The sequence below is a fragment of the Polyergus mexicanus genome, unplaced genomic scaffold (assembly GCF_030449975.1).
Source record: "Polyergus mexicanus isolate NDT 795.1 unplaced genomic scaffold, iyPolMexi1.0 SCAF_15, whole genome shotgun sequence".
Taxonomy (NCBI): Eukaryota; Metazoa; Arthropoda; class Insecta; order Hymenoptera; family Formicidae; genus Polyergus; species Polyergus mexicanus.
Genome location: NW_027223335.1, coordinates 2,970,516 through 2,988,476, shown reverse-complemented (window position 1 = coordinate 2,988,476; position 17,961 = coordinate 2,970,516). Strand labels below are relative to the sequence as shown.

At 31.6% G+C, this 17,961-nt stretch overlaps 1 protein-coding gene across 4 annotated transcripts in view; it reads right to left on the bottom strand.

Moving 5' to 3' along the window:
• LOC138939822 (dystrophin, isoforms A/C/F/G/H) overlaps positions 1-17,961 on the bottom strand; it is a 413,267-nt gene that overhangs the window by 374,563 nt on the left and 20,743 nt on the right. For 2 of the 4 annotated variants that reach the window (XM_070308019.1, XM_070308022.1), the window contains exons 12-34: positions 17,834-17,956; positions 17,273-17,752; positions 16,896-17,050; positions 16,457-16,824; positions 15,965-16,317; positions 15,451-15,885; positions 15,056-15,208; positions 14,343-14,504; positions 13,449-13,751; positions 13,228-13,371; positions 12,969-13,139; positions 12,599-12,781; positions 12,384-12,500; positions 12,099-12,218; positions 9,713-11,206; positions 9,370-9,591; positions 8,780-9,295; positions 8,018-8,655; positions 7,377-7,524; positions 6,586-6,696; positions 6,305-6,481; positions 6,121-6,228; positions 5,930-6,029 (exon numbers count right to left, since the gene is read on the bottom strand). In XM_070308019.1, coding sequence (XP_070164120.1) covers positions 5,930-6,029; positions 6,121-6,228; positions 6,305-6,481; positions 6,586-6,696; positions 7,377-7,524; positions 8,018-8,655; positions 8,780-9,295; positions 9,370-9,591; positions 9,713-11,206; positions 12,099-12,218; positions 12,384-12,500; positions 12,599-12,781; positions 12,969-13,139; positions 13,228-13,371; positions 13,449-13,751; positions 14,343-14,504; positions 15,056-15,208; positions 15,451-15,885; positions 15,965-16,317; positions 16,457-16,824; positions 16,896-17,050; positions 17,273-17,752; positions 17,834-17,956 — 6,781 coding nt within the window. The remainder of the gene's footprint in view (positions 1-5,929; positions 6,030-6,120; positions 6,229-6,304; positions 6,482-6,585; positions 6,697-7,376; positions 7,525-8,017; positions 8,656-8,779; positions 9,296-9,369; positions 9,592-9,712; positions 11,207-12,098; positions 12,219-12,383; positions 12,501-12,598; positions 12,782-12,968; positions 13,140-13,227; positions 13,372-13,448; positions 13,752-14,342; positions 14,505-15,055; positions 15,209-15,450; positions 15,886-15,964; positions 16,318-16,456; positions 16,825-16,895; positions 17,051-17,272; positions 17,753-17,833; positions 17,957-17,961) is intronic. The other 2 variants (XM_070308020.1, XM_070308023.1) reach the window with 2 other exon arrangements.

Here is a 17,961-nt window from a genome sequence, read left to right as displayed (position 1 = left end):
AATAGCTATCAAGATATCTTTTTATGAGTGAAACGAGCCAATTCTATTACTCACGAGCAGTTCGAGGCATCGGGCAAAATGCGCGAATTCAGTTGGCGGACGTTCTGCGTTTGCGGACGAAGAATGAATCTGTAAGGATAGTTCCGGAAGGATATGAGAAGGGTAGCGCAAACCGACGGTCCATCCACTCCGTGAGTTCCTCGGGGAGCCATAAAAAAAGCCACCCATCTAGATTTTCTCACTGATCGATTATATCCAAGAGGGGCCGTCACGTGGTTCGATAAACTTCAGTTTTCGGGGTTTTACATCCGCGAATTCTCCCATGCGTGTTTATAACGACAAAAACGTGAGCTCAAAATATTTATCAATAATGTAATCGGGATATACATGTATTTTTCACACTTTAACGAGTCAGAGATCTCCTATTCGTATAATCGTTTCAGTATTATACACAATTTATCTCAATGTTTGCGTTTTTATTAAATGGAAATCGATCGGAGTGATAAATTGTTTTAAATTAAACACGCATTTTGACTGCCGTATTAAAATAATCTGTCTAAAAAAACTGCTATAACTCTTAATTTGTTATATATTAAATATCGCAATCCTCTTGCATAGAAATTTAATTTTCTATGAAACTCTAATCTGTGCGGCCTCTTTCTTTCTCTCCAATCCAAACACAATTTTATAAGATATAAAGATGGACGATATAATATTTTTACTATAATTTTGTAACTGTATTAGATTTTGTATTATATTCTGCCAACAAACTGATCAAATTAAAATAAGTTTATAATATAGTTTATAATATATAAATTAATGTTACTCGATTTTCCATAATAATTAATAATTTACAGAGAAAAACATTAATATATTATATTTGATTATATACAATTTATAATATAGCAGCATGTGCCAATTATCCGGATATCGATTACACAAACATTAATTCCCGTTAGCGCGTATAATTGACCTCCCCGAATATATAAATAAAAAAAAAATCTTAATTTATATTAAAATTTGTTATTTAAAAAAAAATAATAAAACCTATGATATATATCTATAATAAATTTGTTAACTAAATAATTCTCTTTAGATTTTGCAAAATGTAAACGTTTCTGTATACAAATATTGTTTCACAAATATTATTTTTACTTTGCCTACCACAAAAAAAAAATCTGCAGCACTTATTTATCAGATCCATTCTGTTTTGCCGCAAAGCAATTACCAGCAAATTTCCCTGTTAATTACCTCGTGATTGAAAGCAGTTCTATTTACCTAAGGTATGAATAAGCAAGCGCCAAAATTCGCGGTAATTAACTATTAATTATGCGTAATGTTCTTCAGATTGCAATTCCGTAATCGCTTTAAGTTGCAACCAGTCTTGCACCAAATTCCGACTCTCAAAGATATAGAAATGTGACATGTGTATATAAAATATTTCGCGTAACGTTAATTAACGCGTGTTAATAGTATATTAAGTTCATTAATATTATTATCAAATAGAATTATTATTAAGAAGAATGAAAATAATATAAAAATAATAAAAAAATAAAAATAGTAAAAATGATATAAAATAATTATTAAAAAAAAAAAAGGGGAAAAGGAAAAGAAAAAAATATACACCCCAAGAGCGAAAGTGCTGAATAATCTGAGAATATTATACAAGAAAAAAACTAATTTTCTCTTTTCTTATGTATACGCTTTGTGCTTTAATGCTCGTCCGTTTTCTCATATCCTTTAATATATACGACACCGAAAGCATCACGCGAACCGCTGCACTGATCTCCACTTACACGAGAATTTGCCTTAACCTGTGTAAAGTAATTTTTTACACCGATGTGGCAGCACGGAATCAGAATGAACGGATTACGCCTCGGAGTGGCCGCGTCAATTAAGGGATAATCACACGGTGTTTATCCGTTACGTGTTCGTATTCACGCGCGCGACTTCATCGGCGAAGCGGTATAAACTTGTGTCCGACAAAGTCTGATTCTATCTCGGTACGTTATAACCGATTGCCGGAGGGTGAAAGAGGACGAGAGAGACGGCGCAGGAACGGGAGGGGGGTGGGGGATGTATGGATACGGTGAACAAGAGAAATGCGCGACGGCAAGGCTTGAGCTATCTTCCGTCTGGCAATGCTCCGCCACCGACTACATTAGCCGGCTTATCCGCTCATTATGTGAAACGACGATCGCACCTCCGCACCCTATCGCCATCTCCCGTCGTCCTCCTCGCTAAGCTCTTCGTGAAAGATCAAGAGACGCGTCTGTCCTTACTTTTCATCAGGGTTGGGAAGTAACGCGTTACTTGTAACGTCGGTACCGTTACTTTTTTTCGGTAACGATCGTTACTTTTTTCTATTTGTAACGGTAACGGATTAGCCGTTATTTTTATCGTTACTTTTTGGTTCTTTATTATCTTATATCTATTCAATAGATGTATTTTTTGAAAAATATTTTCTAGCCTTTTATCATAGGCTGCATTCCGATAATCACTGCCAGTACTGAAAATCTATAATAACGTAAATTATAGATTTTACATTACTGATAGTGAATATTGGAATCATACTCTTAAGAATATCAATATTTCAATATATCGATATTTAAAAAAAAATGTTTGATAAAAATTTTCGACAAAATTGGAATTTGTAAATTACGATTTAAATTCCAATAATGATAAGTGTATTGAAAAGTAGAGGTATTAACATAAAAAATTAGAATCATTAAATAAGTTTAATATAAAAAACGCTTGCTATATAGAGACTAATTTAGAATTTTTAATTGTAACATAGATTGTTATATTTAATATTGATTATTAAATAATTTTATAATCTAATAGCTTATTTTAGCATTACAAAAAACAAAAACGTAACGAAAAAGTAACGAATCGTTACTTTCCAAGTAACGGTAACGGTAACGCGTTACTTTTTAAAATCAGTAACGAGTAACGGTAACGAGTTACTTTTTACCAAAAATAACGGCAACTTTTATAGAGTAACGTTCCCAACCCTGCTTTTCATTATCGCGACATCAAACGCGGCGTCGAACGGAAAACAATATCCACGTTTCTGTGTCTTTGAGAGTCATCACGTGACAGGATCAGTAATCACGTGCGGCGATTTATGAATACGATCATGTTTCTCTCGCAATCTATTCTGCATTTTCTGATAAAGAAGAAGATAGGTATACCCTTCGCGTTAATATCTGCAGAGGCTCAATTATTGTCAATTATAATATCTTCGATAATTTTCATTCTTTCAACCATTCGTGATTTGATGAACGGATTGTATTTCGATCAATTTTATAAATATCAAAATTTTATTATGCACATATCAGATATTACATGATAGATAATCGCAAATTGTAAGAAATTACTTTGTTTAAATTATTGATGATTATATATATGTAAGATTTTAAATACAATTAGGCTTGCATTTTATATACTCGCGCTATAATGTATACAAAAGCGATTGTATTTGCATTTTATCGATATTAAAGCTCATATAATATATTGAAATTATGATAATTCTAATCTTTTTACTGCATCGTTGCATCTTATATACGAGTTTAATTTTCATAACCTGATTAGGCGTATTGAAAAGACGATTAATGCGACAAGATACATTAATATCGTATCGTGGCAAATTAAATGAACGAGACATTAATCGTGGGAGAAACTTACTCACTCTATGATACACCATCGTCTCTTTCTCATCGGTCGCTCCATTCTTCTTATCACTCGCACACTCGCGGATATAAATCGGCCGAAAAACACTGATCGCGATCCCGTGGATCGATAATGCGACACGACGATCACTCCTTACTTCCCGATGCTTATCTCGATACTCGGAACGCGTAAATGCGACGAAACAAAATTCCGGCGTAACCGACGCGCTTGAAATATTCGAACGTAAAGGAGCAACTTTACATCGCTTCGAGAAACGTCATTTCCTGACGCGAGTTCGATCACCGAGGATCGTCCGATTATTACCGATTAGTATCGTAATTAATCTGAGAATCCAGTTGGCACTCTCGATTCCCGCTAACCTGCTACTCGATTCGAACATAGTAAACGCGCGAATGATCACTTTCGCCGATAAAAAAAGACGCGAAGGACGCGGAGCTTTCGCGATACGATCTGCAACGTCACGAACCAAGTGAGTAACTACGCGAGTCGAACGAAAAATTAACGCACCTTCGAAGGACGCGGGGCAACTTCGGACCGATTCGACGAGCGTCGTTTCGCGACCCGAGTTCGTGCACCGAAAATCGGACGATTGTTACCACGTCCCGTAATTAATTCGAAAATCCACTTAACGTTCTTTATTCCCGACAGCTCGCTACTCGACTCGGACACTCCTGACATTAGTAAACGTGCGAATATTTACCTTTGCCGGCGATAAATACGCGAAGGACGCGGAGCTTTCGCGATACGATCCGCAACGTCACGAACCAAGTGAGTAACTACGCGAGTCGAACGAAAAATTAACGCACCTTCGAAGGACGCGGGGCAACTTCGGACCGATTCGAGAAGCATCGTTTCGCGATCATGGAGAATCAGCTGATTATTACCACGTCCTGTAATTAATTCGAAAATCCACTTAACGTTCTTTATTCCCGACAGCTCGCTACTCGACTCGGACGCTCCTGACATTAGAAAACGTGCGAATATTTACCTTTGCCGGCGATAAATACGCGAAGGACGCGGAGCTTTCGCGATACGATCCGCAACGTCACGAACCAAGTGAGTAACTACGCGAGTCGAACGAAAAATTAACGCAGTTTCGAAGGACGCGGGGCAACTTCAGACCGATTCGACGAGCGTCGTTTCGCGACCCGAGTTCGTACACCGAATATCGGACGATTATTACCACGTCCCGTAATTAATTCGAAAATCCACTTAACGTTCTTTATTCCCGACAGCTCGCTACTCGACTCGGACACTCCTGACATTAGAAAACGTGCGAATATTTACCTTTGCCAGCGATAAATACGCGAAGGACGCGGAGCTTTCGCGATACGATCCGCAACGTCACGAACCAAGTGAGTAACTACGCGAGTCGAACGAAAAATTAACGCAGCTTCGAAGGACGCGGGGCAACTTGGACTATCAATTATTGTAAATGTTATATAAAAATAACATATATAAAAACATTTGCTCTTATTTTTAACAGCAACTTATTTTCGCGCATTTATAGTAAACTTTTAAGTCATGATATTTTAATAATTAAAATAAAAATCTCGATAATCATAAATCTTGGATTAAAAGTCTGAACAAGTTAGATTTCTTAAATTTTAAGTGAACTATATTTTCTAGAAGTATTTTCTAAAATCAGTTAATTAAATCAAATTTTTGATTAAAATTCTGTCTAAAGTCTCTTCAAAATTCTCAATTTAATATAAGACAATGTAATGTGAAGAATATTATTTGTACTTATTGGAGCTGCTTTGATAAATGTTATCGATACAAAGATTTCTAAACAACATGGTAAGGTATTACACCAACCAATCGAATAACGACTTTGGCAAAGGAGAAAGGATCAGGCCAATCGCTGAAAAGACTGCACTTAACGCGGCGGATATATATCGCTCTACAGGATGGGGTGGAAGTGAAATGTAGCCGCGCTTACCGGACCGGCTAAATGTACTATTTATTGTCCGGCTGCCGGTTTCTTTCAGAGATTCTGTGTCCATAAGGACAGAGAATTTACCAAAAAAGTAAAGATAGAATTGGTTTCATTCATACGAAACGCTTGGTATTATATATTCGGATCATAACACTTTCAAATTTGATATAGCAATATGTTAATATATAGAAAAAAATTATGTTAACTGAACATGTAGCATGAACTATTTAATCATGATGTACATAATCATGAACTAGCTATGTTTATAGTAAACATGCACAGAAATATGTCTCTTACCTTTTGATGTAGCTCCAACAGAAATGATGGAAGAAACCTCATAATTTTCACCGTAACATTTTACAAACTGCCAGTCATCTTTCAATTTCTTCAGCTTTTCCTATAATATACGTAATATAAAATTAAATATTAATTTATATTTTAATTATAATCTGTTGAAAATTGAGCACAATAAATATATTTTTACATACTTGTAATTCAACAGAAACTGGTTGTTTCGCCGATTCACATTCTTTTTCCAAATTAGTATAATTTTCTAACACATCTTTTACTTCCATTTCGCGATCTTCGACTCTAGACTAAAAAATGTTGAGAAAAGTACAAATTTAACGCCTCTTGTTTTATTAAATATGTAAAAAGAACATTGTAACTTACCATAATATTTTTAATCATTTCATTACGTTCATGTTGCGGCAATTCTTGAGAAATACTCAATCGCGTTCGCGTTTCCATAACCCACGCCATGATAACATCCAAAGTACAAATGTATTTTCTAAGCGACGCAAGCTTGCATTCCACGTATTCCCGATGATTTGAAAGATTCACATTGGTCTAAACACATTATTAGATGCAAAAATAGTTATATTATCCATATCAATTTTTTAAAGTTTTTTATAAAATTGATATTACTAAATATCTAGATAAGCAATCGATACCTTATCCATATCCGACAGGAGCCTGCTGCTCTCGTCCTCTTCTCTGGAAACGTTGTGTCGAATTAGGGTTTGCAGAGCTCTTTTCCGAGATAAAAGTTCTTCTTCTCTTGCCTACAATATTTTATTAATTCTTAAATATAAATAATACTTATTATTTATGTTTAAAAAATTTAGTTTACATATGCTAAAAACAACACTGGAAAAGAGTTACAATTTACATTATATTATATATATTTTAAATATTAATTAACACTATCTATGAAGTAAAATAAAAGACAAATATGTAGGCGAACTTTACTAGGAAACTTGTTTGAAAGTAAGAGTTCAATGCTATTTATATCCTGGCACGGTTCGGTATGTGCAGTCATGAAATGTAGAGGTATTATTAGGACAAGTTTCGGTTTATTTGATTATGCTGCACCGAGCTATAGCCTATAAAAACTGAATTTCGCAGAGAATAACTCCATTACTTATCCAAGTCGCATCATGCAAAGCGCTAAGGAGTGTTTTTTTAAATATATTTCATAGTGTTATATATCGTGTATGTGTGATATCATCTTAAAAATGTAAGTGACTTCATATACGGGTAACTTTCGCGGGAACAGTCAATCAGTTACACATAAAACCAAGTTACTGTATTATCATGTTATTTGTTTAAAAACTGAAAATTCGTATATATTTAAAAAACAGAAAAAAAATATAATAAATATTTTACTACATCAATGATCGTTCGCATATAGATTCTAATAAGATAATAAAAAAATACGTTCCCCAAACATATGTGAACTTACCTTAATTAACGATAATCGAATCGATAATGAAGTTTCGTCCGAAGGATTTGCTGCAGATACTAACAGATTGTTAACTTGTTCTATGATATTGTACGCCGTTTCCAAAACCCTGCTGTCATTGTTTATTTTTCTCTCCATAGCAAAATTCCTTGAATAATACATTAATGTAAATATTTAAGAAATACTATATATTAAAAATAAAGAGATATTTTAGCATCTATTTCAAACATACATCAAGCCATCGAAAATTATCTTATTGCAAAAAAAATATAATATAATCTATTATATCGTGTTTTATATAAAATATAATTTACAAAAGAAACTTGTGTGAGGTGTTTGCTTATTCTAAGGTTATTCTGAGTTGACTGACTTCACTACAGTAGCACAGGCAAATCACAACTGAAATAGCTCAATGCTGGACTGAGCTTTCCTCTCAATGCTACATGCTTGTCTGCATTAACAAGTCATAATTTCATAATTCATAACTCTCTAAATTATAAGAAATGACTATTATTTGTGATTATGAAATATGACAAATATTTATTTAAAATATTTGAGTAATAGAAACGCGGATACAAGCACATCCGATAAATAATGTTATTGCCTTATTCCAAAATGTTATTACCATATATCTCACTTACTTTTCTTTTCGCGCGCTTATTTCAGCCACTAAATTTTGCCAGCGTTGCTTGATGTTTTCAATTATACTTTGTAATTCTGTTACATCTTCAACGGAGGCCCGATTAGATATATCTATACTTGTTGTATTAATATTACTCAGTGTTCTTTGCATTCTGGAAACTTCTTGTTCTAACTCGAAAGTTTTCGTTTTGCTCATTTTAGAATGGCTAAAAGCATTACATTTCTTTAAAGCGTCTTCCATTTTATCTAACCATTCCGAAAATGTTCGACACGTGTTATACAGTTCTCTCCACTTTTCGTAACATTTAATCCAACGATTATGTCTGTCTACATAGCTCTGATTAATACTTGTCCATTCATCTTGCAACTTCTCGCTTAAATGTTTTATTTGATCAGCTTGTTCTCTTTTGGCTTGCCGTGTGACACTTTCACAAATATAATTTACTTCATTGATACTTGGCTTCAAAATATTTAAAGCATTGGCAATTTTCTTTAAACATTCTTCTTGACTTGCAAATAACTCGTAATCTTTACCATTCAATGGTAAAGAGTTTAAAGATCGCAACACAGTCGAAACTGCTTCTCTCAATTTGACAATGCGTGCAATAAATTCTTGTGGGTTAACACCGCCAATATCCTGGGGGGAAAAAAAAAAAAAAAATACTCGTAAATATGAATACAAATTCTGAAATTTTCTTCATACACTTCGATCTTAATCAAATATTAATTGATTTATAACAATTCAAAATATTTATACATACCAATTCTACTTTCTTGTCGGTTACGTGTTTGTCTTTGTCTTTGCTACCACTAAATCTTTTAAACTGGGAACTAACTTTTTGCCAGTTGCTGTTAATATTATAGCGTACTGATTCTGAATAGCTAACATTTGATTTTTTCAATTCCATAGCTAGCTCGTTCAGTTTATGTATTTGTGCTTGTTTTGCATCAAATTCTTCAGTAAATGTTTCCAATTGGCCTTCATAATTATTAGCCTGTTCAAGTTTCAACGGTACATCTCTAAACCAGTTCTCAAGTTCTGTGATTATATTATTATACTGCTGCAAAGTTTCTTCTGCTTTTTGTGCCTGTTTTCTGCGTGTTTCAATTTCTGCCATAACTTGGTGCCATTTGCTTCTCAACTTATCTTGATGTTCATTCTTTATTTTTTCTGCTCGTCTAGGGTCAGATATATGTATCGTCATAACTAAACCATCTCCTTTACTAATTAAAGCTGCTGCATCTGGGGCAAGAGTACTAATTTCGCTTTTGAGTATCTGTAATATGAATTATAATATAATTTGTATTAAATGATATAATTTTGCTCATTATGTAGATAAATTATATAAACCTCAAGACGTTTAGTGGGATCTTTTTCATTAGAGATGCCACTAATGCTCATTAACATAACATCCATTCTGCATAGCATCATTTGCGCTAACTGTTCAAATTCCAAAATATTTTTCTCTAATATTGTTCGAGATGTACTTATTGGACCTTTAAATAGTGCTTTCTCATTAAAAGATTTTGTTTCCGTCTTATGCATAAATGATTGGGACTTTTCAATTTTTATCTGTAAAAAAAAAAAATAAATTGTAAAGCAGCGTCGAAGAGCTATCAAGTTCATAGTCAAAATTCGAATAAATAACGGGCTGGTGGACATCTAAAGTGGATATATGCGGCACACATGTTACCTTGTCCAAGAGGTGCTCAACATGTTTTCTTAAATTAATGTCTTCTCCATCTGAACTGGAACTACCAACATCAATTTCTGTATCATCCGAAAATATCAACACATCATCTGTTTCCTTATCACTGCCATAAAAACTTTCGCAATCTTCCAACGTATCATCTTTTGATAGACTCTTTATACGTTTTAGTAATGGTGATTTTTTATATAGTTTTTCTTCTTTGCTACAACTCGCATTACCAGCATTTTCACATATTTTAGAATATTCAATAGCTTTTTCAGATATCATTTTTTTCTGATTATTCTTGTCTACTTGCATTGTTACTAAATTTTGTGAATTAGCATAATCTGTTTGTTCAGTAATTTTCATATTAGATTTTTCAATTTCTTTATTATCATCTAATATAAGATACTCTGCCACACTCTCTATATCTTTCAACATTAGAATTGGTGACTTACTACTTAATCTCTCTTTTAATTGCTGCTCTATCTTACTACATTCAACATTCGAAAATTCTGCAGTGTTAGCTTCTTCTGTATTTTTTAATAGTTCATTGCTGGAAAGCGTTGTATTTTTATTTGAATCGATAACATTACTCTTATCAGTGTCTGAATCTAATTTTAATACGAGTTTTTTAATATTTTTCGGAGATCTAACCGAAGCTTTTTTCTTTTTTAAGATTGGCACAAGTTCCTTTTTTTTATTTACAATTTGCTCTGTAGTACCAACAGCAGAAGACATTTTTCCCCTAACTTCCCTGTCTTCTGTATCAGTATCTATAGATTCAGCTTCTGTCTCAGTATCCTCGACAATTTCCACCCTTTCAACTACTTGCGGCATCAATCCAACACTGACATTAGCACTTGGCAAGATTACATGATTTTCGGAAGATGCTACTGATTTCACAATTTCCATTTCTTTTACTTCAACAATTCGGAATGGATTCTGTTGTGCGCAAGCTATGTTAAATGTCTTTGTCTCTGTTGCTGTCAAGGTATTACTAGATACTTGAGAAAATAATTTACTGTTTTTAGTCAGAAAGAATTCTTCCTCATCAGTCATATGCATATCTGTGTCGAAACAAGGTGAAGACAGGTCATCATGAATCTGAACAACTTGCGGTTGAGAAGTTTGAACAACATCAGGCACAGAACTCATATCTAATTTTCGTCTAACGGTTCTACTGACATCCACAATCCTAGCTTTTACTTTTTCCGACTTAGCGGAAGACTTTCTGCTTCGATGAGGTACATCAATGGGCGAAGTTTCAGGCGTGTTAATAACAATACATTGATTATCATCAAATGCAGGATTAAGATATCCTATGCCATAAATAGCTTCATTTTCATCTATTAATTTCTTTTCTTTTTTAACAGGATGTGCTGAAGTTTGTTCCAGCTGTCTAGATAATTTGTTGCGTCCGTAATTGTCTCTCCCCTTAGAAGCTTCTGCTTTACTTTTTATTAATAAATTGTCTGTGATTTTGTGGATCCATTCCTGTGAAAATATGATAGATGACAGAAACTTCAGAGACAATCGACAGTTAATTGAAGGAGCATGTTAATAGTGAAACAATATTAAGCATATGATCTAAATGAAAGTGACAATGCAATTCACTGTGCATAAAGCTAAATTTTTCATGTGTATCCATCACCAATGCAAAAATCTCATTGCATTATTGTTCAATTAACTTCTCTTTTGACTCTGCAGCTTGCTGTCTAAGTTCTTCATAAAAAAATAGGTTTTGTGTCTATAAGGGGAGAGACAATACCATAGAACAATCTATCGATAAAATACAAGTTTTTCCGTCCACCAGAATATATACTTATTTTGTGCCAGTAATTACATTATTTACAAAGATAGAGCCACCTCTTGGACAGAATCGAGATATACATATTACTCTATTCTATTCTATTAGATTCCATACTATTGAGGAATACAAAAATAAATTCAATCTTAATATAACTAAGAATTTTTCGATAATAGAAAAAAGTATTATTAACGATAATTAAAATATATCATCAATATATGTATATACAGGAAATAATACTTATTAAAACATACATAGCTCCTTTAAATCCTGCTGCAAAAGAAGAACGGAAGGATGTTTTCAATATTAAAGAAAAATTAATATTTAATGTAAAGATTCAAAATAAATCTGTAACATATTTGAACTTTTCGGAATATAATCAAATTTTATATTAATAAAGAAGTTTTAAGTGATAGAGATATACGTAATGGTACTAACAAGCACAAGCATTACATATACCAATTGTTAAAGTATAAAGCAAGGAATAAGCCATGAGCGAATAAGCAATGAATGATAAAATTGACTTTAGAAAAAGATAAACTTTTTATTTTCGTGTAGAAACAAAAATTTAATACATACCTGTATTCTGTTAGAGATATCTTCCCATTTCTCACATATTTCAGCTACTTTAGGATAAAATGCATAACGTTGAAGTTGATTAACTTTAGGTTTCGCTTCTATCATTTCACTTTGCACAGCCTAAGTATAAAATAAAAACAACATTAAGAATTTTTACAATGTTATTACGAGCATGTTTTATCAAATTTTATTATATTATATATTAAAGAAAGATAGAAAATAAAATAAGTATGTAATTTCTTAGATTTTATGTCTTAATATCATATACAATATATATTTCAATACCTTGCACTGTTCAAAGTGATGTTCTGTAAGTTGATCAATTGGAACTGCATCTAACTTGTTTAATTTATCTTCAATTTGTAGAAGCCATGCGTTTATTTCGTCGACATTGGGCTCATCCTTTTACAAGAAAAAAAAAAAAAAATATATATATATATATATATAGAAAACATGTATATTGAAAAGTATCAAGAAAAATGTTATAAAGAAACATTTACCTCTGAACCTTTACAGAGTCGCAGTCTTTTCTCTGTGTTAGTTAATCTTGTAATTATATCAGATATTTTATCTTTAAGTTGTTCGAGATACATAGGATCGTATAACTTTGAAAACTCATCTTGCAATCTAAGCAATTTGTCTCTTATAACATTGAGACGAGGAATTACTTCAGTCAAAGTCTCCTGCAAATAATGACACGATTATATATGTATGTATATATATGTTTCTAGATCTCTCTATTAATATAAAAATAAATTTATAAAATTTAATTCAATAAAAACGCGATTAATATTCAATTATTCATCTTTATATCTAGACTAAGAAAAAAATATAATTGAGATTAGATTTATAATTAGGATTTATACTTACTCGTACATATATTGCATTTATCGGCAGATCAGGCATACTTTTTTGCGTATCTAACTCCTTATTTATACTTTCAACCGACATGTTAATGTATGTCAGATTTTTATGCATGTCACGTGACAAGTCTAATGCCGATTCTAATATAGATTTGGATTCTGTTATATGACGACCAAGCTATAATAAATTAAAGAACTATTCAATTTGTCCTTTTATGAAGGTACATTCTTTTCTTCATTCTTAGAAAATTAAATAATTCACATACCTTATTATATAACTCTTTTAAGATATCAATTCGCTTTGAAAATTTATCAGATTCGGGAACAGTTTCATCCTTAACTAATTTTCTCCCGGTTACAATTATACATTCAATTTCACTTTTAATCTCACTTAAAGTTTGATAAAAGCGCTGTAACAAATAAATTATTAATGTGTACATTAATTTCTTAAATTGTTTTATATAAATAAACATATAATTTATATTACCAAGCAATGTTTTAGTTGACCTTCGATGACTTCGGGATCTTCTGATGATAGCTCTAACAAACAAGTTGCTTCCTCTATTCCCCTGAGTTCTCGCAAGGCTCTTGATAATCTAGGTTCTATATTAATCGGACAACGAAAACGTTGGAACTTTGCTTGGACTTTAGCATATTTTTGCTCAATTAGAGACATTTGTTCTTGCAATCGAAGTGCCGCTTCTTGTTTACCAGAAGCTTTGTACGATTCAATTTGTGATGCCATTTCCTCAAGTGTAGCGTGCTGTTGTTCCAACTCTTCCATTAATTTCTGTAATCACAATTATATAATTATTATGCATAAAATAAACAATATCTATACTATATTAGAGCTATTTCATGATAAGCCATATCAGTAATTTAACATTCTCTTTTATGATATAGTAAATATATATTAGTAAAATCGATGTAAAAGATGCAGATTTTTACATCTTTTTATCATGTTATATCCAAGATTGTTACATATACAAACAAAATAAAAATGATATATTATGCATATTTTTTATCTTATCGTTCCTGATCTAAAATTATTTTAAATTATTTAATATATTATATAGAGTAACTACATATGTTAATACATTGCGCTGATATATTTCACAAGTTTATTATATATATTAGTGAATATTTCTATAATAGCATGCCCCCAAGAGATATATCATAACTTTATAACTTCTTTACAACTAAATATTGGCAACCTTTTAAATAATAAGATCGTTTATAAGCAACAAAATCACTGATTGATGTTATAGTCCTAAGACATCGTATAGAGATTATGTTTTATTTCTTTAATATAAGTATATTAAATACAATTACACAGAAATAAAGCACTGTAATATACATATTTTTTGCATCATGGACAGACCTGGTAATCGTGAGGCAAGTCATCAGCAGTGAGGTCACAATCAAGACGTGCAGTTAGTACAGAATCTATTTGTGTTAAAGAGTGTTGAAGAGCAAGGATGCGCCCTTCCGATTGTTGGGCTTGTTTCACTGATCCTTCCAGCAGCTTGGCCCGTTGCCCTGCCTACTCAAAACATATCTCTATCTTTCTAACTAAACTAACTTTATAAAGCAAATATTATAATTACAATTAACTGATTACAATTTCTCTCTCTGTCTGTCTCTCTCTCTCTCTCTCTCTCTCTCTCTCTCTCTCTCTCTCTCTCTCTCTCTCTCTTCCTCTCTCTCGACCAAGCACAGACGATATACAATTATATATGTAATAATATACAATTATATAATTGTAACAATGTAATATTTAAAGATTTTCTTTAAGAAAAATGTTTGATATATTATACAAATTATAATTCTATATATTTTCATAATTCTATATATTAGCTAAGATAATTATATTTGTATAATACTATAATCGTTTTAAATAATTTATGATGATGCCACATGCAATTATATACAAACTGTTAAAATTCGAAAAATTCGTGCTTGGATATTCAATACTTAAAACTATTGTTATATATAATTTTCAAGAAATAATATAATTTTTTGAGGATATTAATATAATTCATACACTTTATATTAGTGATAAACATGAACATGTATAGTATTTAATATACATACCTGCTTATTTAGGTTTTCCCATCGATTTGTTAATCCTTCCACATCTGTTTCAATAGAATGAGTCATAATATTACTGTCGATGAGTTGTTTACCAATTTCTTGGATCTTTTCAAGTCTAGATTCCGGGTGATTTCGTATGTAATTTTCTAAATCCTTAAATATAATATATAAAATCTTTAAGTGTATTATATGCATTAAAAGAATAAGATCAAATTTCACCGACAGAAATATATATTTATATATAAAGTTTTTTTCTAAAAAACATTTACAGGATAGATATAAAAAATTAACTTTCTAAATCGCGATTTATTTTTTTCAGATAAAATTATTTAATATTTAAGTTATAAGGCAATTATCACACTAGATATTTATATAAAATTGAATAATTTACTTACGTCAAGCTCTTCTGAAATTTCTTCTGCATCTGCAGCAGCTTTAGGTGATTTTTTTAATCGTTTATCTAATTTATCTAACCAGTCGCTTTCCTGCGCGACTAAAGCACGAAATTCCCCGTACTCATGACTAGCATTTTGTAAATGTCTGTAACGTTCATATATGCGATCTGTAACGTCGGTCCATCGTGCATTCAAGAAAGTAAAGCGTCTACCAAGCTCTTGCACAAATGATCCTTCTGAACTTAATAGTTTATCATTTCCCATTTCATTCAAATTCCTAAACTCTTCCACTCGTTTGTCAACTTTGTCTTTTAGCGCTTGATATCGACCGCGAACTTGAAAAAGTTCAACTGAAGATGTTATTCTCGTTTCTACGGGTATCTCTTTTTCTAAATTCGATAACCACCTCGTGAAATCTTCTATACCATTTATAATCTAATAAAACAGAGTTATTATGTAACAAAAAATATTTACATTTTTTAATTCTCGTTTTGTGAAGATTGTATATACTTACATCATCATTCTTCTTTAAAACGCTCTCATATTTGTCCCTTAAAATTTTAGCTGTATCAACAATATCATTCCATTTATATGCTACAGTATGTAATTTGCTATTTAATAGATTTGCAAAATCAGCTTCAGATTTCTCAAATATTTCATTTGCTGATGTTTGAAGTGCTTCTATCTGTAGTTTGGTTTTATCTATTTCCTGAGAAAACGAACGAATTTGTTCTAATTTATGTTCCGTTTTTTCAACGTTATCCATAATATCTGCTTTAGATAAATCTTCTAGATATAACGACGATTTTTCCAACCAAGATTCAAGTGTAGAAAGTTCAGTACTAAATACTTGCAAAGTTGCAATATCTAAAAAATTACTTTATATTAATAATAAATATATTTACTATACAATCATAACATAAATTACAACAGTTAAATAAAGTACAAGCATTAATCAAATAATTTTTTTTTGCGTATTACATGGGTGTATTCGTATTTTGTTTACCTTTGGTAAGAGTCTGTTGTTTCTCTTCCAAAATGATAGGAATATCACTCCATTTAGTATTCAAATCCTGCAATTCGTCTTTAAGTCGTTGACCCATAGAGTCATCATTTATCTTCGCTATGAGATCTTGTCCAGTAGAATTAACATATTTGAAAGTTTGTTCTTGTTCTTTTAATGAACTTTGTATAGCTTTAAATCTTTTCATTTGTTCTTCCATAGTCTTCTTATCAGATATAATTACATGTTCTGATAATAGAACACCTTCCACATTGTTAATAAATGACATCAAACTAGTGACTGCTTCAATATATTTCTTTGGCGGTGCTCGATCGATAGCATTATTTATTTCAGTTAACCGCTCCGATAACCTGAAAATATTGCATATTATCAAAACATACAAAAATATACTATATATACATATATCTTAAATAATACCTACATAGTGTACAATTTTTCCCAATTAGTGGAAAATGATTTTACGTCTATATCCAAATTACTACCTTCTATTGCAACTTGATTTTCTGACAGTTCATTTGCTTTCTCAAGCATATTTTTTATCCGTTCATCATGAGACTTCATTGATTTCATTTTAACCTAAATCAAATTTAAAATTAAGATTAAAACATATAATTATTACATATATATTGTAGTAGTATTTTATTATATACATATACACAAAAGCATTATATGTATATAGTGGTTACATATGTTTTACATATAATTATATATATGTATAATTATTGTACATATTGTACAGTTAAAATATTGAGATATTAAAAACACTAAACTGTATTAGAAAAAAATATTTTAGCTTACCCTGAATGGCTCTATTTGATTATTTTCTTTATTTGTATCAAACCACTTGGTGTAACTCTCCAACATTAGACTTAGACTGGCTAGTTCAGTCCGAAATTTCTTTACTTCTTCCAGATAATCTACCCGCTTCTTTATTTCCTGGAGACGATTATTTGTCGCTATCCAACAATTTTGTATGTCCTTAATCTTGGAGTCTTCTTCTTCAGTGGACTCGTTCGCGTTCTTTAACTCATCAATAAATTGTTTACCAATCTCAAGAACTTTATCATATTCATTTTTATGCGACTCCACGTCTACAAGAGTATCTTTGTAAACAACTTTCTTTTCTTCCACACTTAACTCGTCGAATACTCCTTCTGAACGACCAATTTCTAAATCGACATAATCTAGCCATTTATATAGGTGAAGTAATGCCGATTCAAACTCGTGTTTAGTAGAGCTATTCATACGACGTTTCTTTGAATCACTATGTGGCGTTGACTAAAAAGAAAGTATATTTAAAAAAAATCGAATTTAAAAGATATTTATACATAATCAAAAAAAGTAAAAAAATATACATACTGTCGCAGTAATTTCTTCTTTGTATGCTATACTTGTCACCGTCTCAGACATCCATTCATTTCCTGTGATAGTTGTTATGCTCTCGTCGGATTTTAGATCAAATTCAAATCCAGAGTTCGTTATCTAAT